The sequence below is a fragment of the Hemiscyllium ocellatum genome, chromosome 24 (assembly GCF_020745735.1).
Source record: "Hemiscyllium ocellatum isolate sHemOce1 chromosome 24, sHemOce1.pat.X.cur, whole genome shotgun sequence".
NCBI lineage: Eukaryota > Metazoa > Chordata > Chondrichthyes > Orectolobiformes > Hemiscylliidae > Hemiscyllium > Hemiscyllium ocellatum.
The window spans coordinates 28,003,423-28,026,938 of record NC_083424.1 but is presented as its reverse complement, the minus strand read 5'-3'; the positions used below and the strand labels follow the sequence as shown (position 1 = coordinate 28,026,938).

Here is a 23,516-nt window from a genome sequence, read left to right as displayed (position 1 = left end):
TATGTAGCATCTTTTTGATTTTCTTTTAAATATTCCACTGCAATTAGTAGGAGAACATACAATCCCTAAGCTGCATCAGTCGGAAGGAGGGTGAAGGTGACTGAAATCCTGATTGGAGAGTTTTTGAGCCTTTTGCCAGTGGACGGAGACATTGTAAGGTTAATTGTGCAATATTAAGACAGCTGCAGAAAAGAGTGCAAATATCAGGGTTGTACAAGATGCCTTTCTTTTGTAACAAATGGGAAGTGTTTGATAATGTGTTCTGCGTCATCAGGTTGAAAAAGTAGAGTAGGACCCTGGAAGGATTTTTAGTCAAGAGTTTTGAATTTAATGGCTTAGATGATAAGGGGTCAACAGAGGTTTTCGTCCAGATTTTGGAAGACCTCTTGATGGCCACTGTCAGCCTTTGCTGTCCTTAACCCTTGAGAGTGGTCCCTATAAGTTACCCCTTCAAGTATCTGAACTACCTTCTCTTTCACCCTGATCTGTGCAACATAATCTCCCTTGTTAAAGACAGGTGTAAAATATTCATTTAATACTTGATCGATGCCCTCTACTTCCATGTGTTTATCCCTTTTTTGGTTTCTAATCAGCCCCACTTCTTTTACCATCCATTTACAATTTATATACCTTTTGAACACTTTGGATCCCCTTTTGCCTTAATTGCCAGTCTCTTTTCATACTGTCTCCTTTAATGATTGTATAGTTTGGCTAGAATGTAGAATGATGTACTGAGTAATGGGACTATATTGACTCTTTGATAATGTCTGCATTGTCTTCAGGTATTACTGTGTAATTGGAGCAGGAGAAACTCAGTTCAGAGTCTTAAGCACAATGTGTTTGATGCAGCTTTGATTAATGGCAGCCTGCAGTGTATCCCTTATTTTCTTCTGGTGATAGCAAATATGTGACAGGAAGTCACCAGAAAAGTAACTTAAAAAGAACACATTCATAACTTCTCAAAATTAATCCAATCACCTCGTATGTTTGGCATAGTATAGTTTGTTTTATTTTTCATTTTTAGGTTAATGTCATTAAAACAAGATTGTCATTGAAGCAAGTTGTCTATTTTGTATCCATTTACTATAAAATGAACTTTTCGCAAACTTGTGCTGCTTTTATTATATTCGGCTCCTATGTTATATTTTTCTTCTCCAGTTATTCCATGCAGAACAAAGGCTGCAGAGAGCACAGCAGCAGTTAAAGGACCTTCGACAAGCTTCAGCAGATGCAAAGCCTGAGAGTAAGTGCTCCACCAAAATACAAATTTAGGAAGCAGTGTCAGCATGTGCTGTGAATATCATTGGCAAACTCAGGATTTATTTCCCATCCCTGTTTCACATTCAGAAAGTGGTGGTGAGCTGCCTTCATGTTTCATGCCTTCCATAGTGTACTTACAGTGTTGTTCCAAAGTTTGGACCCATTGGCAAAGAAGTTGAGTGTGAAGTGACTTTGAAGGATCAATATGTTTTTATTACAGAGTACCTAGTGTCTGCTTTGTTCCTATAACCATGTTGTTCATGAAGTTAAGTTTTTGATCACTGAAAATTTCTAAGATATCGATTGTGTTTGACTTAGTGCGGACTGGTGCCACAGAAAGTCACAGAGCAGTGGTCATATTTTTTTCTTTTTGACAATTGCTATTGTCTGCCGTATATGTAGTTCAAATGTTATCTGCCACTTGACAGATAAAATTCTATAGCACTTTGGCAGATTATTGGAGTTCTGAATGGCAAAGAATACTGTAGACTGATCAGCAAAATACCCACAAAAAATTAATTTTGATTAGGGTTGCTCTATTTCCTTATATGTAAACTGAAAAGGGACAGGAGTTGCTTTGCTGTAAATTATGTTTTGAGCCCAGCCAGTAGAAGGCACAGTTGCTTTGTGATGTGATAGAAAATTGCTGTTCTATTTCCTCAATGAGAGGCCTACCCAGAAGCCTGGTAGGATTCTTGAAATTTTCACACTTTAATGACTGATGGGTCTAAACATGTGTGATTATTGGTGATAAAACTCCTAATACGTGAAGGCTCAAAGTTGTATTTATAAGTATTACCTTTAGAAATCAGATATAAAATAATTCAAAACAACAGTAACTCAGATGATGTGTATTATTTAACTCTTAATGGTTGAACTGAATATTAATTTCAGGTTTGATGAAGAGGCTGGATGAGGAAATAAAATTCAACACATATATGGTTTCAGACAAGCTTCCCAAGGAATTGGATAGCAAGAAGAAAACTGTTCATTACTTACAGAAAGTGGTTGCAGAACCTGCAATGGGTCACTCTGATCTCAGTGAGCTTGAAACCAAGGTGCAGTGTTAATGTTGTTACAGTATTTTTTGAGTATTGACGGGAGTAAATGCAGAGTATGTGCATATATATTATATATATATATTATATATAGAGTCAAGGTTTTCTAAACTAGATGGCAAATATAGTGGTCCATCTGCTTCATGCATGAATTCAAGACAGACTTAGGAAGCAATTATTCTTTATCTCAATTGTAAAGAACAACATGTAATGAGAATAGCAATTGGCGTCATACAACTTTTTGGGGAAAGCCATAAATTGTGTTACTGCAGTTGTTGACAATTATGATAGCTACTATGGTAGTTTTATTAATTGTTATGTATTGCAATATTGTTTTCCAAAGAAGGAACAAAGTAGAGGAAAGAAATGTAAGCAATCTTTTAGTTTCCTTTTTGGCTGAATAGTTAAATACAATGTCCACTTTCATTCCATAAAAGTGGATCTGTGAGGATCAGGAATTAGGCCTCTCTCTTTGTCTTCCATATCTATTTATAGTGAAATACCTCTTGATCATTATCCAAAGACTACTGATTTTCTTTGAAAACAGCACATTAGCTAATGTCTATATTTCATGATTTGAAATACTAACCATAACTACATACTACAAAATCTGAAATCTAAAAAACAATGGTTGGTAAAAGCAAGCCCATTGCTATACATAACAACTGTGAACAAGTTTGCATTTTAATAGAAAACTAAAATCATAGTTCTTCTGAAAGAATCCACATCTCGCATATTAACTTGCTTCCTCCTTTTCGAATACTGATGGATCTGCTGAGTATTTCCAGCACTTCTTGCTCATTCACAGCACACCAGGAAAAATAGGAGCAGAATTTGATACCGCACCATTCAACATAATTGTGGCAATGTTGAGCTTCAATTTCACTTTTTTACTATACCCCTTAATTACATATAGTTGTGGCATATTCGTAAACCTCCAGGGTGAAGAATTTAGGAGATTTCTCCCCATCTCATTTTTGAATGAATAGCCTGAAACTGTGTCCTTTTGTTCTAGATTCCCCACCTTAGGGAAACAATGTTTCAGTAAATAACTAATCATAATCTTGACTTTATTTGTAACTGCTTCACATTCATCTCAACTCTAGATATTTACTTCACCACTCATCATAGGACTCTTCATCTTATCCCAGAAATCAATTTAGTGAACCTTGACTGTACTGCCTCCAATACAAGTATATCCTGCCTAAATATGGAGACCAAAGTTACAGACAATATTCCAGGAGTCGTTTTGTCAAACCCCTTAAAATTGGAGCACAACATCTTTATTCTTGTGCTTCAGTCCCTTTGTAATGGATCTACCAGCTCACATGTTCGTGTACCTGCATGAAACTCACCAGGTCTGACAATATCTTTGGAGAGGAAGCAGTCATGTTTCAGATCCAGTGATGGATCTCTGAAGAAGAATCATTGAACCACATTGCATCTATTTCCACAGTTTATCTGGCTCTTTCTGTTTTTGTTTCAGATTTCCAGCATCTGCAGTTCTTTATTTTTTGCTGAAGTTTTGTGTTCCTTGTATAAGACTTCCTTGAAAACAACATACTCCAATCATAACATGATTTTTAAACTTAAACAAAGTCAGTTGCATAGGCCCAAAAGGCATGTATAAGTTTACATTTTTTTAAAAGCAATCTGCTTTTCCAGTCCTGTAATAAAACTGAATAACTTCACACTTCTCTAAATTATGCCCCATATGCTATCTTGTTACCTATTAACTTAAATTATTACATCTTTTGTGGAGTCTATGTCCTCCTCAAGATTTGCTTTGTATAATCATTAAGTTTAGATATGTTTTTGTCTCTTTGTATGATCATTAATACAGATCATAAGTAGCTGAGGCTCTAGCATTGAGCCTTGCAAAACTTCACTAGTTTAAGCCTGCCAAATTGAAAATACTCCATTTATCCCTACTCTGCTTCCTATCCGCTCAACAATTCCCATTCCAGCATAATTCCAGCACCCCATTTCAGTGAGCCCCTTTTCTCATGCCTTTTGTGTGGCACCTTATTCAATGTTTTGGCAACCCTAGTATACTATAGCAATTATTTCCCCTTTATATATGATATTAATTCCATCTCAAGAAAATTAATAAGATTGTTAATCAGGATTTCCTTTTCGTAAAATAATTTTGACTTATTTAAATCATGCTTTGCTTGTTTAAACGTATTGATAACAGTTGATCCCAGACCTTTGCTGATGACTGATGTCAGAGTAACATTTTATTGTTCTTTTGCTGCTTTTTAAAACAATCCTAATCCTCAGGCTTATTGCTATTCTTTGCAAGATTTTGAACTTCTAATTTTAATCAAACACTATTCTAATCTCCTGGATAAGGATGGATCTTTCTTGCTGAGTTTTTGTTTCAATGGAACATTCTGAATTGCTTCTTTAAATCTTTACCACTGTTTATTTATTCAGTCAATGTTTGCCAGCTGTTCCCTCAGACTTTACTTACATTTTTGATCCATGTTTGTGACTGAACTATGCCATATTCAAACTTAATGTGGAATTGAGTCATGTTATGATCACTATTTTCCAGTAGATCTAATTAACCCTATCTCATTGAATAATGCTGATAACCTTATAATCTACCTTCTGCTTGTTTGATGATGTATTGTTCCAGGAAATCATTACAAAAGGATCCTACAAACACAGCTTTGCCTATTTGATAGGTACAATCTATATGAAGAATAAGCTGGCCAATGACTGTTATATTACCTTTGTTACAATCACCAGTAATTTCATGTTTAATGCTGTGTCCAATTGGGGACCTATAACCTACTCCCAACGGTGTTTACTCACCCTTGTTATTTCTAATCTCCACCTGTACTAATTCTGCTGATTCATTCCTTGAATCAATATCCTTTCTCATTAGCCCGTTTGTAATCGGGGCTACCCCCCTCCTTTTCCACTCTGCCCATCTTTTTAAAATGTTTTGTATGCTGAACTATTTATTTCCCAGCCTTGGTCACCTTGAGACTATGTCTTTGTAACAATTATTAAATCTAAGTGATTCCACTCTGTGTTATGTTTATGACCATTTTATTGTGGATGCCCTAAGTTTTTGATAAAATGAGCAAAACTTTATTACTTTTATTATTATTTCTGCATGGCACCTACTTCTGTCAGCAGTAAACCCCATCCTTTCCTTCCTACCCAACTCATAGAATCGTAGAATCCCTGCAGTGTGGAAACAGACCATTTAGTCCATCGAGTCCACACTGACTGTTCAAAATGTATCCCACCCACATCCATACCCCTACCCTATCCCTGCGTTTCCCATGTCTAACCAATACAGCCTGCTAACCATTGAGTCACCATGCCGCCCCAATAATGGATTCTAAAATCTTACCAACGACCGAGGTCAGGCAAACCAGTCTGTAACTGACCATCTTTTGCCTCCCTTCCTTCTTTAACAGTGGTATTACATTAGCCATTTTCCAGTCCTCTGGAACTACAAGTTGCCATAGTCCTAGTAGACCATAGCGCTGTGCTCTCATTAGAGAGATAGCAGGAAGGGTCACCAAGCCTCAGCTGGTAAGGAAATTGAACCCATGTCTTTTGCATCAAACTATCCATCCAGCCAGCTGAGCTAATCACCCGCTAAGTTTGTCTTTATCAACATTGATATACTTTCCAATTGACTGAATTTTTATCTTTGGATTTCTAAATGTTCCTTCAACCAATATTTTCTATGTTTGTAAGTTTGGTCTCTTCATTTACATTCTGGTTATCATAACCACATCTTTTCCTGCATTGTTGCCTTGTTTTTCTATTTAATTTTTCGCATTTCTCCTTAAGAGAACACTATTTCATTTTAAGCCCTCTCTATAGTCCCACGTACAAAACTTACCAGGACATTGTTTGCAGTGTTTTTTTTCCAAGTAGAATTTGTCCCAACAGTATAGTTTCCTCTTTTTTGTTTCCCAAACTGATTCTAGTGCTCCATAATTGAAGGCCATTTCTCCCATCCCAATCTTTGAGTGACATACTAACTCCTCAATATTGCTTCCCAATGTCAATTTGTTTGTGCTTCAAGTAATAATCGAGGCATCATTAACTTTTGTAGTTCTGCTTATTAGCCCCTGGCTGCTCATACTTCCTCATCAGAGCCTCCTTCTAGTGCTACCTATATCATTGGTATCTTTGTACACCTTAACAACTGGATCCTTCTCCTCCTGCTCCGTGTTCTTTCCGGTCTGGAGAAGATATCCTTAACTCTGATACTGGGCAATCAGCATAGGTTTTGAGACTCCCACTGACAGAAGCAGGGAAGTACCTTGGTCTGGATTGTTCATTATTCTTTTCCACTGGCATAGAGTCATACAGCATAGAAACAGACTCTTCGGTCTAATCAGTCCAAGCTGAACATAATCTCAAACTAAACTAGATCCACATGCCTGCGCCTGGGCCATATCCCTCCAAACCTTTCCTATTCATGTGCTTATCTGAGTATCTTTTAAATGTAACTGTGCCCGCATCGACCACTTGAAATTCATTCTACATGCAAACCAGCCTCTATAAAAAAATTATCCCTCGTGTCTTTGTCTAAATCTATTCCCTCTCATTTAAACATATCCCCCCTAGTCTTGAAATCCCCCATCCAAGGGAAAAGACACCTACCATTAACCCTATCTATACCCTTCATGATTTTATAAACTTCTATAAGGTTACCTCTAACCTTCATACATACACCAGTGAAAAAAGTCTCAGCCTATCCAATCTTTCTTTAAAACTCAAACCTTCTATAACTAGCAACATCCTGGTAGATCTCTTCTGATCCCTCTCTAGCTTAGAAATATCGTTCCTATAACAGGACGACCAGAACTGGACACAGTACACCCGAAGAGGCCTCACCAATGTCATATACAACCTCAACATGACATCCCAACTCTTATACTTGAACGACTGAGCAATGAAAGCAAGCATACTAAATACCTTTTTAATCACCGTGTCTATATGTGACACGAACTTCAAAGAATTATGTACATGAACCCCAAGGTCCCTCTGTCCTACAATATTACCCACAGCCCTACCATTAATTGTATATGTCTTATCTTTGTTTGTTGTACCAAAATGCAATACCAAATTGAATTCTATTTGCCATTTTTCAGCCCATTGACCCATTTGATCAAGATCTCTTCATAATCTTAGAAAACCTTCTTCATGTCTACTATGCCTGGTAAACCTTGATACAGCGATCAGTGAACCTTCATGTTCCCCACTGACACTTGATCTACTTGGAATATTTGTAGCATAGTATTCAAATAGGTCAAAATTGATATTAATATAGAGTTAACTATATGAATATTGTCAATAAGTAAAACATTATTAAAGTTAGTATTTAAGTGATAGGTGACAGAGCAAGAATTGATTTTCGCTACTCTGCTGTAGGTAGTGTTCCATTCACCAATACTCTGTCTGATCAATTTGTAACTTCCTCACTTGTCCTGACTGTCCCTATGGACATGCTTCCTCATTTTGATATTACAGCTTTTCCTGCAAAAATAATTCTGTCATTAAAGCCTGAAAACAAAAGAACTGCACCGAAGAAATCAGATTTCTCCATGGATGTTTTCCCTTCCGAAGAACGACCACTACAGTGACACGTGTGAACGCAACCACAAAACAGTAGTTATCATCTGTTCAATCACAATACTATTCAAATGATACTGGCCATTTTATTTATCCACTACGAATCTGTTTAGCCTCAGAAAATAAAAATAGAAACTTAGTTTCGGACAAGTTGTGAGTAGGCAAGTGCAATATAAAGTGAGGTTATCCACTTTGGTAGCAAAAACAAGAAGGCAGGTTATTATCCGAATGGCAGTAGATTGGAAAAGGGGAGGTGCAATAAGTCATGGGTGTCTTGTACACCAGCCGCTGTAAGTTAACGTGCAGGTGCAGCAGTGGTGAAGAAAAAAAATAGTATGTTGGTCTTCATAATGAGAGAATTCAAGTATAGGAGCAGGGATATCTTCCTGAAATTGTTCAGGGCCTTGACGAGATTGTGTATAGTTTTGGTCTCCTTACCTGAAGAATAATGTTCTGTCTCTGGATGGAGTGCAACAAAGGCTTACTAGACTGATTCCTGGGATGGCAGTGCTTGCATATAAAGAGAGACGGGATGAGTTAGAACTATATTCACTGGACTTTAGAAGAATGAGGGAAATCTCTTAGAAACCTATAAAATTCTAATAGGACTGGGAAGGGTACATTTTTTTAATTCATTCATGGGACATGGATGTTGCTGGCTTAGCTAGCATTTTTCTGCCCATCCCTACTTATCCTTGAGAAGGACTTTGACTTAGTGACAGTGAAGAAATGGCAATCTATTTCCAAGTCAGGATGTTGTTCCCATGTCTGCTGCCCTTTTCTTTCTAGAGTTGAATGATCAGGCATGATCATATTGAATGGCAGAGCAGGCTCAAAGGGCTGAACAACCTACTCCTGCTTCTATATTCTGTGTTTCTATGTGAGAAGTACGCAACAGTTCAGACATTGTCTGTGGAGAAAGAAAGAAAATACCTCTCCTTCCTGCTTTTTCTGTTTCGTGCTTAATAACCGGTAACTTTTTTGAGTTTTTCCACATCATCAACCTGAAATGTTCATATTGTTCCTCTCTCCATAGATTCTACCTGACCGATTGAGTATTTCCAATATTTTCTGTTTATTTCATATCTGAAACTGTCAAGATATTTTGATTTAGAATCAATTTAACCTACTGTTTCCTGCATGCCATTTCAAATGGCTGGAAACCCATCCTGGTCACTTAATTTGATCTTGTTGCTGGTCTGTCTGTCAATTTCTGCCCTTCTAGTGTTCTACAGTGGGATGACCTGAACTGTCTATTAGTTCCTGCTTTTCCATTGTCCTGTCTTTAATGAAATTTAAATTTGATCACTTCAAATAATTTGAAATGCAGGATTGTTAATATGGCCAAGCAAGAGATGTCCATGCACTCCTAAGGGTAATATCATTACTATACTAAACATTAAAGCTCAAAGAAAATAGAATGAAGGACAGTGTCTAGCTCAGGATTTTATAGTGTCATAGTTTTGAAATACGTATTTTAAAATTTGATTAATCTTTGTCAATGTAGTTTTTCAAATAGCATTTTACATTAGGGCTTGTATTATATCTGGGATTGTGCTGAAACTTGTAATGTCCGATTGTAGTCAAATTCTATCCAACATTTGAAGTACTAATATCTTATATATATTTAAAACAACATTCTCATAAAGATTGGTATTTTTTATTATTTTGATATCGCTGCTTTCAATTTTTAGATCCAGGAGATCAATACTCAAATTAACCAATTAATTGAGAAGAGAATGATGAGAAATGATCCAATGGATGACAAACTGTTCCTTTTTCGGCAACAGGTAAGGATGATATAAACATTATTATTGAAGATGAGCTCCAAACTTATTCCAAAATGAAGTACATCATTTGTGGGGTTTTTTTCAACTGTTTTAATGTGACTGAATTTTTGGTTGAATGGCTGGAGTTATTGAGAGTTATTTCAAACCTTACTTGATGTAATTCTGGTAAGTGGGACTGAGGCCTCAGCTCCCAATTCTGGGTTGAAATCCAGCAATCGCACTCATATCTAAAAGGTATAATGGGACCCCTCAGCAACATTTACAAGGTCGCTCGTAATTGGGGAAAATCTCTCCACTGACTGGAGTATACCTTGCACATAGAAGATGATTGCAGTTGGTGGAGGTGAGTCATTTTAGTCTCAAATCATCATTGCAGGAGTTCTTAGGATAGTATCCTAAGCTCAACTGTTTTCAAGTGCTTTGTCAATTACCTCCGTCCCTTATAGTGATAGAAGTAGGGATGGTCGCTTTATTGAACAATGTTCAGTCATTCGCCTTGATTGAGATGCTGAATACCATGATTACTGATATTGTAACCATATGCATCCAAATCTGGATAGTGTTCATCCTTCGGCTGACAAATGGTAAGTGACACAAGTGCCAGGCAGTGACCATCTGCAACAAAAAGAAACTAACCATTTCATTGAAATACTGTGGCATTAACAATGTTGAAAACCCCTGGGTATTATCATTGACCAGACACTGAATTGGACAGCCATATAAATACTATGGCTAGAAGTGCTGGTCAGAAGCTAGGAATTCTGCTGCACATACCTTGTAACTTAACTCTTATCTCTTATTTATACTAAAAAGGACACTAATGCTTAACTTTTAACTTTGTTTATTTTCTACTTTGTACCTAAGATTTTGTGCCTAGGTACCTTAGTACCTAAGATGGTGCCAGGAATGGTGACGTTGTACGCTTTTCACAGTACTCATGTACATCTGTACTTAAGTACACGTGACAATACAATCTAATCCTAATTCTAATTCTAACCATAACTATGAGGGACAAGATACACTTGCCTGGATGTTTTTCAATCAATACTTAAAGCTTGACGCATCTAGGATACAGCAGCACACTTGATTGACAATCAGTCCATCACACATTCATTCTACCACTAACACGCAGTGGCAGCAGTGTGTACCTTCTATAAGATGAACTGCATTAATTCACTAAGGCTTCTCTGCCAGCACCTTCCACATCCACGTCCTCTAACAGCTAAAAAGACAGGGGCAATAGATGAACTCCACCATGTGCAAGTTCACCTCCAAGCCACACCATCCTGACTTGGAGCAATATTGCTCGACCTTTACTGTTGGTGGGTCAAAATGCTGGAACTCCTGTCTGAACAGCAGTAGTACAAGAAAGTGACTTTAGACTTTGGCACAAAATGCTGGTTTAACCAGTAATGCCCAAATCCTGTGAAGGAATAAAAACAATCCTTTAACTGCTCTTACCACATATAACTCAGCACTCAATCAACTAAAATATTGATCTATTCTGCTTATAGGAAAGTATAAACTCAAGAAGTAAATATATACCCTATAGTTATGATATTCCTCCCATCACAAACTCACTTGAGAAAAGTTCCATGGAATTCATTCAGTGGCACACTGTTCATGGAGAAATTGTTTGCAGGTTTTCCTTGTGATTCCTCACATTTATTCATTCATCTTAATCAGTATAAAGCAGGCAGATAAGATTCTGATGTATTGTAAAGTATGGAAAATATATTTGATGTCATCTAAATTTTTGTACTGTCATCCAGTGTGTTATCATTTCAGCCCTATTGAGATTTATACCTGTGTTGCTTAGAAGTTATTGCCACTTGAGAGCATAAATTTGGAATCACCTTATCCATAGTCAATCTGTTGCTTCAGTTATATCAGTTTTTAAATCAATTGATCGGAGTGGAGGAGGAGTGGGGGGGGGAGAGTTTGTATGGAAGGTAGAGGGAAAGCTTTTCACCCTTTCCTTCTGGAATTCTAGGCATTTATCTGCTCAGCTCCTGTCAAAAGTAGGTGCTTTGAATAATGGTATAATTTCAAATCTCTGTCATTTATTTGTTTTTGCTAAATGACTGTCTCGTGTCTATGCAGAAATGGCACCAAGTATCATTTTGCAAGATTTTCAAGAGGGCTTGAAGAAGGTGGGAAGAAGGCCCTAATCAATTGTAGAAAGCTTTAGCTTCAGTCACAACAGTCATTTTTCATTATATTTTCTTATATACACTTTTATAAGGAGCTGCTTTTAAAGGCAAACCCGCACGGCACATTTGTTCTCTTGGGGAAATCACAGTCCAGTTTAGCCAATACTGGAGCTCTAACATTGCTGTCAGTGGTGCCCCTCACACTTTAAATTGGAACCAGAGGCTGGAGGTACTGTTCTGTTTCATTAATGGCCCTAAAATTTTCATGATACAACTACAAGATCCAGCCTCAAGGACGAAGTCCAGCTTCAAACAATGTTAAGACACAAAGGCAAGGAATCATTGAAACATTGGATGTTATCTACAGTCAGCCATGTTCACTGCTCAGCAGGATAACTGCATAATCTTCAACAACATCCTTAAAAGTAGATGCAGCTATCAATCAGGAACCAGCAAATTAGTTTTAGCTGGGGAAAACTGTATACCATGTCACAGTGAAGGGAGTTGCCAAATCTACCCTGGATACGCACGCAGGAAAGTCCCAAATCCACTTAAAAACAAAGTTGGAGTAAAGGTGAAACCATGCTCCATAGGGATTATTTCAAATCTCACATAGCCATCATGTTCTGGTATGCTGCCAGTTCCTAAATTGAAGGGTTTAATTAGAATTTGTGTTGACTTAACACATTTTAAGGAGTAAGTGCAACAAGAGATATTTCCAATGGCATCTATAGATGACAGCCTAGTTAAACTTGCTAACAGCACAATCTTGCACCAAGTTGGATGCTAACAGTGGCTTGTGGCAACTTCCACAAGGACTCTAGGCTGCTAGCCATATTCATAACATCCTGAGAATGTTATTGTTTTAACCATATTTCTCCGATCATCACATGGACAGCATCCCACATATTAGAAGGAATGAAAGGCATTATATGCCATATAAATGACATTCCCATCCAGTCCTTTGAAGCCTAACGTGATTTTGGGTAAGGAAAGTCTTGAGAAAGTTACAAGATACTAGGTTAACACATATAGTCAATGTTTTTATTTTGGCGACATTACTGAAACAACTGAATGACAGCAGATCTGCAGAAAATAGACATCAAGACATCCTACAACCCTTAATAGTGAATCAAGTGGGAAAATTCTTACCCCACTTAGCCTAGATTGATGAACTTCTAACATGACATTTGAAGCAAGATCAGGCATAGCGTTGTACTGAGGATCAGCAGCAGTCATTTGATCGAATCAGAGATGTGCTCATTTTGTCAAGGTCTCTGTACACTATGATCCTTACTTTCCAAATAATAGATGCATCATGCATAATCCTGAGAGCAGTCTTAATTCAGATTCAATAAGATGGCCAATGTACTACATTTGCTGGTAGGCCAAGCTCCCAGTGTAGAAGTATTTTGAGCAACACCTTTTTATCAGTATTATTAATAAATGTTACCTATAAAGAGAGATTGACGGTTCCAGGAGTTGTCCATCTGAATGTTTTTCAGAAGATTCACCGGGGACATCTGGGTATTTCAAATATATCAGGCCAGGATACAACAATCTGTATGATGACCTGATATCTCTCATTGTGTACAGGACTTGGTCTCTGATTGCACCACCTGCATTTTAAAAACTAAAATGTGCAAAAACTGTTACAATTGATCTGTTTCCAATCACCTAGATTTGTCTATTGAGAACATCTTCTTTCTGGAACTTCTTGACTTTAAAGCACAGGTAAGGTTAGCAGTCAAACATCATACCAGTAGTCCATGTACCAGACTAGCCAGGTGCTTTTCATAGGCCAGTTACCTATGAGTATAAAATTATGTCCATGAGGCAGTAGTGAAATTTACTACAGAAGGTTTTTTTAAAAAATTGTTCTCTCAATTAAAACAAATGACAAAATGATACATCTGCATTGATGAACGAATTCCAAAGTAACATTTTAATTTTCACACCAATTTCCAGGCATCTATCATTTCCCGAAAAAAAGAAGCTAAAGCTGAAGAGTTGCAGGAAGGAAGAGAGGAGTTATCAAACCTGGAGAAAGAACTTGCACAGAAAACAAACCAAGCTCGTGATTTTGATGGCACAGAAGTTCTGAAAGGTGATGAGGTAAGATAACAAGTAACTGCAGATATTTCAGCCATTTGGGTCTAGTTACTGCTGTTAACAAGTGGTTTCATATTTTCTGTCTATAATCAGTTGCAGAATTAACAGTGTGTTTAATTAGAGCTTTGTGTTATTTTAATGTGATAGATTTGTTTCCTGATGAGTCAATCAAACCAACTTAATTTATTATAATAACTTTTATAATGCATTTTTTGGAATATTTATTCACTTTGAATAGCAGTGGTTGACAATCTTTGGTTGACAATGATGCTTTGTTGTGTTGTGCTATGCATTTGTAAAGTTTGCAGTTTTCCCTACATAGTGAATTTCTAATATCTGCAAAAGTGGCCTGAGTGGAGTAAAGAGAAAAAAATCAATAAACTGAGGAAAAATTAAAAGCAGTCTAAATTGGGCATATTGCTTCTGTATATTGACTAAAGTAACACTGACGAGAAGCTGTCTACTAATTATCTGCTATTTCTGTAGGAATGGTACAACACTTAGACTGTTCATAGAATTATTCTGTGTGCTTGAATCCCTAACCAGTTCCAAACTAACATCAGAATCTGGTGAAACTGACTGGTGATAATGCCAATATGTGTCAACAAATAATGAGATGCTGAGGTGTCAGTTGTTGGAGACAGTCCATACCTGGTGCTTATGTAACCTGCTGTTTTTTTTTAAAGACAAACTTTTATTCTCAATGAATGTCACCATATATAAAAAAACAAAGCAATATTTACTACACAGTCACAAATGTTCGCCAGTCAGTACTAGGGGTTTAGAAGACCAACATGGCAGTTTCAATGTACACTAATACTCTTCTTAAAAAGATCAATTTTAGGTATAAGTCAGGGCTGTAACAAAGCTTCTGAAATATAACTGTCCCTTTAAAAATAAGGGGGCACAAAAAAAATCAAGCTTTCTCCTCTAAAGCACATCAGCAAAACATTGCACATGCAGTCCGTGAACAACATGCTCATGGACATCACTGGTGCAATGGCTCTGCTGCTGAACAGCATTCAGGAGAGGGGATGATCCTCATCTCAGAAGGAACTGCAGGTGGGACAGCGATTGCAGCAACCAACCAGGCCTCGTTGGTCTTGGCTCAGTAAGAGAAAAAATGCCAGTCAGCAAATGTCAGCAGCTGCAGGCCAACACATCCCCGATTCAGGATTCAGTTAGGGTGAGATGTGGACATGTTAAAACTTGAGGAAAAAGCACACGCACAAGAAAAGTTAAAACAATTCTGTCAGAGCAGAAATGCTGTTCAGTCAAATCAAAGCTTAGCCACAGCCCTTGAATATTCTATTGTTCTCAACTGAAACACCATCTCCACATGTCAAAAAAGCTGGTATGGCGAGGCAGCACTCAGATTCCAAGGAGAGTCTTGTCTTTAGTTTTTTGACTTGATAAGCAACTCTAACCAAACAGGCTGGACAGACAATGAAGAATGTAGCCGGTCAGGTCCAAATAACTACTATCCCTCCCACAGCTGTACACAACTTCATGAACACTTTCACAATGCAGATATACACCATGCTGCCACCAATATCTATCCCCAACATATTAGGTGGCATTTTGTAATTGGCAGTCTTTCAGTGGGTACTTGTTCTAAGCACCAACTGACTGAACACTGAGCAACATTGGTGTGGAACTCAAAGATGAGGAGCTTCCATGTCAATTAGCTACACAACTTGCTGAGGTTAGATGGGGGTACACAGAGAGAGAAAGACTGGACAGCAAAACAAATTGGGCATCAGCAATGTTTGTTACCCTGTCAAACACTTCCTACACCCTGAGGAAGGAACATAGGTCTGGGTGTGTGCTTTAGGTGCATGGACAGGCAATGGATAATCTAGCATCACAACAGCGCAAGCCGATCAAAGGACTGAAATAAAAAGATTAGTGTTTTCAGCCATAAGATGGTCACATGCAGTAAAAGACTTACAAATTAGTACTCCTTTTTGAACCTGAATGTTGCCCCACTGAAAAGGTCAGAGTTTGCTCAAACAACAACCGTTTAAGATAGTGTTTTTGAAGCAATGATTCTCATCACACCAGCCTGCAGCCGTGCTAATGTCTATTCAAATTCCCATCTGGTGCAAAACCATTACCTGCCAAACAGAAGGTGCTGTTGAGATTGGCTGGGGGAGAAAGTGAGAGAAGGTTACCGCCCTCAGCTACTTTTCTTCTTCAGTCAGGAGAACACAAACACTTCTGCTTAAGTTTTAAAGAAACAAATTCAGATAGTGGCAATGGCAAACCAGGCACAATGGGTATCACTAGTCAGTGATGTTTACATGCAGCCTCTCAGAGCAAAATTCCACAAGTTTCAGAACAACCTCCTCAAATTTCTTACCGCACAGCACATTCACAATTACAGAGTGTCTTAAGCAAGGTAGTTGTTCAACAGGATCGGCAAGGTTACAGAACTTAAGGACTTGGCTCTGCCAAGTTTCACAGTAACATGGATTCTTGCAGTGTGCAAGACAACCAGGCCGTCACAAACCTTTGACACAGGTGTTCAGACCTGAAGACTCTACATGCACAATGGAAGCATTTACATAGAGCCTCGTGCAGAGGATAAATGAGCAGCAGTTACATAGAGATGAAGCAGCAAACTCAAGCCACTGAGTACTTCCCACTAAAGCTATGGCAACTGCTGAAGGAACAAAAATTAACACAATAGAGTTGTTTGCAACTCAAGGTGGGAAGGACTGAAACTCCAAAACCGTGTCAATTTAATGGATGGATATATAAATCACAGTAGAAAAATGATTTAACTTTAGGACAAAAAAGATAAACAGCAGGACACACAGAAAATCGATCATGCTGAGATTAAGGGCTCAGCAGTGAGCATCCAGGTTCAAACGTCAGACACGATAATCCCAAAGAGTGACCCTCTTTTCAGGGCGTTCAATGTTTACCAAAAAAGAAAAAAAAAACCCAAAAATGTTTAACTGGAGTCCCAATTCAGTAACCCAGACCATCTGTGTCCAGCAGACTGACCACCACCAGGTGGGGTTTCATCCTGAACAAGGAAGCATGACAGAGACACGCTCTTGGTGCTGGGATTTGTCAATGGGATCAAGAAACCTGTAGCCATAGGTTTTGGACAAGTTATAAAATGGGAACAAGACAGATGGTCACTTCACCTTGAACTTCCCACATCATGAACAAGATTTAAAAATAATCTCCAGTCCATCAACCCAAATGTATTCATTTGGTGTACAGTCTGCAATCTATATGCTTTCTCTTGAACCCGTTTTTTTCCTGAAGGGTTATACTGTAACAGCAGGTTTTAAGTATCTTCACCACAGAGATGCATCCCACTTACAACAAAAGAATTCTCCAGTCAAGAACAAGGTCCCCAAAAAAAAATTTAAAAACGCAGAAGATGCACTTAAAGTCAGGTGAGAATTACATTGCTGACTGTAGGATGATCTGCCAAATTAGGGAACGAGCATAAATGTAAAGTACCATTCTTTTAAAAAAAAATACACAAAACAAATTTGCTCAGATCTTAAATCTTCCCTGCCAAGATAGACATAGATAAACAGGGATTTACATTAGAATATCTCTGCTTTTGTCCGAACAAAACAAATCAATACAGCAGCTTAAGAATGGTTCCATAATAGCACATGTGGCAACTGTTATAAGTAGAATTATTCTAGATGCCTTCCTCCCTCCTCCCAGCTCATATGCCATGCTAATGGACTTCAACTGATCAAGGAGAGGAGCAGTCAGTCGCACAACCAATGAACTTTTTTTAAATTCTGAAAACAAAGTTATCTATATATAGCACACTACAGAGGTCACGCTGGTGACTGAATGGAGGGGTGAGGACAGTGCGCACAGTGGGAGGAGGGGGTGAAAGCTGATCCTAGCGCATCTTGTAGTCAATGGAGCCAGACATCTCACACAGTTGCCCCTTGAATTCAATGTCAACGGTGAAATCGAGGTCCCGAGTGTTCTTGGTGTTGGGTTTCATGCTGACTGTTCCAAAGATCTCCTCGCCTTGCTTGACTGTCAAGTAGTCCTCCATGTAGAAAACAGTTTGCTTCCAGTGTGTGTAAGGAGCATCGGGTGCTGTGGAGAATCCTGTTCTCTTGTGGCATCGGGTGAACTCAATGTTGAAGTATGCTACCAATGCGTGGATATAGTCGTTGCGAATAACTTGGAGGCAGAAGGGGATGTGAATGACAGATCGTCAACTTTCACTGTGTAAATGTCCACCTCCTTGATGAGGCAGGCATTGGTCACCAGCTGTTTGGGATCCACCACATCCACCAGTGGCTCTTTGATGGCCACATCCTTTATACAGGACATATCAAAACCATAGACGTTCTCCCACCAGTGTATCTTGTAATCCTTGTATTGCCGGTCTTCAATGGCTGTGACATAGAGAGCAGCTCGATCTGGGAAAATGAGGCCATCTGGTTGCAGCCATTTGTCCCTTGCGTAGATAACCGTGTTCAGCATCGATTCGTAAAACAGGCAGTAGCCCATCCATTCACTGATGATTATGTCCACCTTCTCCATGGGAAGTTCCACCTCCTCTACCTTGCCCTTGATGATGGTGATAACATGGTCTAGATTATTGGCTTTAATGATCTTTTCAGCATATTCGGAGATGTTGGAACACTCAATCCTAATAACTTTCTTGGCACCTGCTTTGGCTGCAAACATACAAAGGATTCCAGTTCCACTTCCCACGTCTAGGACGATCTTGTCCTTGAAGAGATGCTTGTTGTGGTACATGGAGTTTCTATAGGTCAAAGTGCGAACATCATCCTTCAACATTTCCTCGTGAATTCCGAAGTGTGCGTAGGAGTCAAAGTAATAGTCCTTGGAGGTCATGTCCTCTGCACCAGCCTTGATTGGCGCACTGCCATCCGGACCACCAGGGAGTGAAGACACCTCCATGCACTCGGCCATCTTGTGAAAAAGCATGTAACCTGCTGTTTATCAGATCAAACTGGACATTATCCAATTTTTCCTACTTTCAGACATATAAACAGCTTCATTATCTGGTGAATTGCAAATCAAATTAAATCCTGTGCTATCACCTACAGACATTTCCACTTCAGACCATATGTTTAAGTGGTTCAAGATGATAGAGCTAGGAAATAGGATTTTTGCTGTGATGTCCTTTAGATGGAATGATTAGTCTCTAATAACCGTAACCAGCCACCTTTGATAAGGACATGGCTACAGCTTCTATTTAGTTTTTTTTCATGATTCCTATTGATTTAAATTTTAATGTAACTCTTTCATATCCCACTTGGTGGAATGCTGCCTTGGTGCTAAGCATTAACACTGTCATCTCATCTTTGAAATTCAGTTGATATCTAGTTTAGACCAGGATTAATGTAAGCTTGCAAAAATCCCAACTTACCTTGGTGAACATGTACCATTTAAACACTTTGTGAAATTTTTGGGCCAGACTAATTTTTTTTATTCATTCACAGGCTATGGGCATCATCAACTAAGGCATTTTATTGCCCATTCCTAATCGCCTTTGATAAAGTAATAGTGCACTGACTTGTTGAACTGCTGTAGCCATGTGGTGCAGGTTACCCTCAGTGATCATAAATAGTGCATTGCAGAAATTTGATCCAGCAACTGTGAATGAGCATTGATATGGTTCCAGTTCAGGATGATATATGGCTCAGAAGTAGTGGCTTTGCCATGCAGATGCTTCTTTGTCTTTCTCAGTGGTGGAGTTTATGGATTTGGATGATTCTGTCCAAGGAGCTTGATGAGTTATTGCAGTGCATCTAGTGGATAGGATATGCTGCTGCCGCTGTGCATTGGGAGTGGGTAAAGTGAATTTGAATGTGTTTTGATTGGGTGTCAGTCAAGAAATCTGCTGTGTTCTGGATGGTGTCAGGCTGCTTGAGTGCTGTTGAAACTGCACTTATCCAGATGTGGGGTAGCACGGTAACTCAGTGGTTAGCATTGCTGCCTGTCAACGCCATGCACTCAGATTCGATTTGACATTTGGGTGACTGACTCTGTGGTCATTGCATATTCTCCCTGTGTCTGCATGGGTTTCCTCTGGGTGCTTCTACAGTCCAAGGATGTGCAGGTAAGGTAGAATAGCTATGTTAAATTGTCTGTAGTGTCTAGAGAAATGCTAGCTCAGTGGATTAGTCATGGGAAGTGCAAGGTTACAGGGATGGAATAGGGGGTGACATACTCTTCGGAGGAGCAGCATGGGCTCGTTGGACTGAATGGCCTGCCTCCACACTATAGGGATTCTATGAGAGTTTTGCATCATGTTGTTGACTTGTGCCACAGGCTTTGAGGCTTTGAGGAGTCAGGAGCTGAGGTATTCAACCAAATTCCCAGCCTCTGACTTGTTCTTGTAGTCGCAACATTTAGAAGACTGGTCCAGTTATGTAGATGGTGAATGAAACCACACACACACAGACACAGACACACAAACAAAGAGAATGCTGTTAGTTGTTGGACTCCACTGACTATCGATGAACAAATTATTCTTAGGTGTGTGTTACTCGCCATCATTTTTGACAACTCCTTTCATCATTTTGCACTCAATTAAAAGTAGACCAATGGGTTGTAATTGGCTCCGTTTGATATGCCCTGATTTTTAAGGAAAGAACATGCCTAGCCAATATTCCACATTGTTGGCTAGATGGCAGAATTTCAATTTAGGAAGGGGACCATTTAATTCTTGAGAATATGTTAAGGCAGAACAGCCCAGAGGTTGTCACAGCTTAAATCCTTTATGGTGTTGATACACTCAACCATTTCTTAATATCACATAGAATGAATCATATTAACTAAAGAATGGAATCTTTGATGGGACCTGACAATAAAATCAAGAAAGATCATCCTTCAGCGATTCTGGCTGAAGATGACTGCAAATACTTCAGAACCTATCTTTTAATCAAGTATATGAATGGTTAGTTGATTATATTATTAAAGATATACAGATGAAGGCTATTTTTGTTTTATGGATTGAGAGTGCACAAGGAGATGCTGGTGATGTAGAAGTAATGTCACCAGATTAGTAATCAGAGCCACCAGTTATAGACATAGGTTCAAATCCCGTTGTGGCGGGTGGTGAAAATGTTTGATTTCAATAAAAAAGTAGAATAAAAGCTAGCATGAGTGTGCACACTTGTGCTTTTGTGGAGTAGTAGTTTTGTCCCTACCCCTGAGCCTAGAAGCCTATGTTCAAGTTCCTATCTGCTCCAGAAATGTGCAGTAACATCTCTGAACAGAATGATCGCTAAAGTCATTAAAGTAACCACAGCAAGTTTATCACCATGAAGCAATAGATACCTGAACAGGTTACAAGATTTAAAAAAAACTCTGAGAGCACACATTAAAAGAGTCCTCCAGGGAATCTTGTGGAAGAGTGCAAGTGTCCCTCTGTGCCAGAAGGTTTAGGTTCATGTTTCAACTGTCCAGGAGGTATATTGTAGAATGTCTGAACAGGTGGATTTTGTTTTAGGAGGGTCAGCTAGGGAAGTTAAGAGGCAGAGATCCATAATGCAATAAATTGTGAATACACCTATCAGCAAAATAAGGTTCATTCTCTTTCCATACTTCATCTGTCTTGGATATATTTAACAATGAATTAAGATTTCTGTAATTGAGGATAGTGATTTTCATAGAGCTATCACCTCCTCCTGTTTATTATGTAATGAAGTGTGCAGGATTAACTGATGCAAATGCTGACAATGAAAATGATATCAAACTGCGTGACAAAACCTCTCACATCTGGCTGACACACCAGCTGTCCCAGCAACCACCACCCAAACATTTCCTCCTTGTTGCTAGCCAGTGTCTGCTATCCCACCCTTGCTGCTGCTGATAATCCTTGTGCATGGTCATCACTTAGACATCTTTCTGAGTGCATCGGTCATTGTGCCACCTAGTAATGGCGCTGGTAATGAACACAGCTGTTGCTTAATTATCCACCATTCCTGACTAGTTGTTTTGCAGAACTTTAGCTTGTTTTGAGATCTGGTGATGAAAATGTAACTTTATCCACTTTTGACATTGATTCCCTATCCACTCACTATGCACTCCAAATTGTTTTGAATCATCAATAGCTTCAATTTATTAATTAAAACCTTGCAATCAAATTCAAAACCTGCATTAACATAGACTTGAATGCTCTGCTAGCTCTCCATAACCTGTACTTTCCTTTACATTTCCCTTAAAAAAAAACATGATTTCTCCATCCATTCACTCAAATCAAAATATTCAATGCTCCAACAACAGTGTGTCCCTCTTCCTCTCTCTCATTCATACCAACTTACTCTCAATGGCTTTAGTATCTCTTCTGTACTTTTGTATCTGAAATTGTATATAATATTTTCACTGTGACCAAAATATCTTGTTTAAATTTACCATAACCTCTTTTATCTTCTACTTCTCTATGTATAAAAGCCAAAATGTAGTTGGCTTTTTTTGGCTTTACAAACTTGCATTCACATTTTCATGGAATTATGTGTTCATATGTCTAAAACATATTTTTCCATGGCTTTTAGCACATCTCATTGAATGTGTACTCATTCCGTAATTTTTCTCCCAAAGTCCATCACTACACATACAAAACACACCAGTGGAGGTGACGATTGCATTTCATGCTGGAAGCAAGTGTACAGTGATGCTCTCCAGAAGTTGGCTTCAGATGGAATACTCTCTTTGATATATTAGTGATCTGGATTTGGATATGTACAGCATAGTTCCAAAGTTTGCAAATGTCTTGAAACTGGAAAAGGTAATAAACAGTGAGGAAGATTGGTAACAGACTTCGGGAGGAAATAAATTGGTGAAATGGGCAAAGAAATAAGAATTTTGCATTTTTGAAGTTTGAGCAGAGCCATTATAATTTTAAATCCTACAAAGGATTTATGAACAAAGGTATCTGCAAGATTGTATGATTTATTTTTAAAGTCACAGGACAATTTCGTTTTGCTATTTAAAAAACAACTTGCAGCACCCTGAATACGCTGTCTGAAGTTTTTAAATTTAGGAAGCAATCAAATCTTTGGAGATAATGCAGATGCTATTTATTAGAAAAGTATCAGATAAGAAACTTTGTGGGAAGAATTGTTATGGTGAGATTGGACCTGGAGTACTTCATACAGCTTTGTTCTCAATATCTAAAGAGGGATATTTTTCTTTGTGTAAACTGCAATAAAACTTTATTAGATTGATTTCTGGGTTGAGAGGGATGTCTTCTGAGGGAGGAATGAGTGGAAATATGCCTACGCTCTCTGAAGTGTGGAAGAAGTGAGAAGTGATCCCGTAGAACAGAAAGATTCCAAGAACTTGAGACAGGGTGGTTGCTGAAAGGTTGATTCCCTTGGATGGAGGGATTAGAGGATACACTCTCAGGATAACGGTCAGCCATTTTCAACTTCGATGTGAAAGAATTTCTTCACCCAGAGGTTTATAAATCTTTTCAAATTCTGTGCTCCAGAAGGATGTGAATACTGAATTATTGAATATATTCTCAACTGAGATTAATAGACTTT

General features: G+C 38.4%; 1 protein-coding gene and 1 pseudogene across 2 annotated transcripts in view; one reads left to right on the top strand and one right to left on the bottom strand.

The window, feature by feature from the left end:
• ift81 (intraflagellar transport 81 homolog) overlaps nt 1-23,516 on the top strand; it is a 102,544-nt gene that overhangs the window by 18,420 nt on the left and 60,608 nt on the right. For both annotated transcript variants that reach the window (XM_060843990.1, XM_060843991.1), the window contains exons 8-11: nt 1,159-1,243; nt 2,155-2,318; nt 9,629-9,724; nt 13,846-13,992. In XM_060843990.1, coding sequence (XP_060699973.1) covers nt 1,159-1,243; nt 2,155-2,318; nt 9,629-9,724; nt 13,846-13,992 — 492 coding nt within the window. The remainder of the gene's footprint in view (nt 1-1,158; nt 1,244-2,154; nt 2,319-9,628; nt 9,725-13,845; nt 13,993-23,516) is intronic.
• LOC132827338 (protein arginine N-methyltransferase 1-like) lies at nt 17,535-18,926 on the bottom strand (annotated as a pseudogene).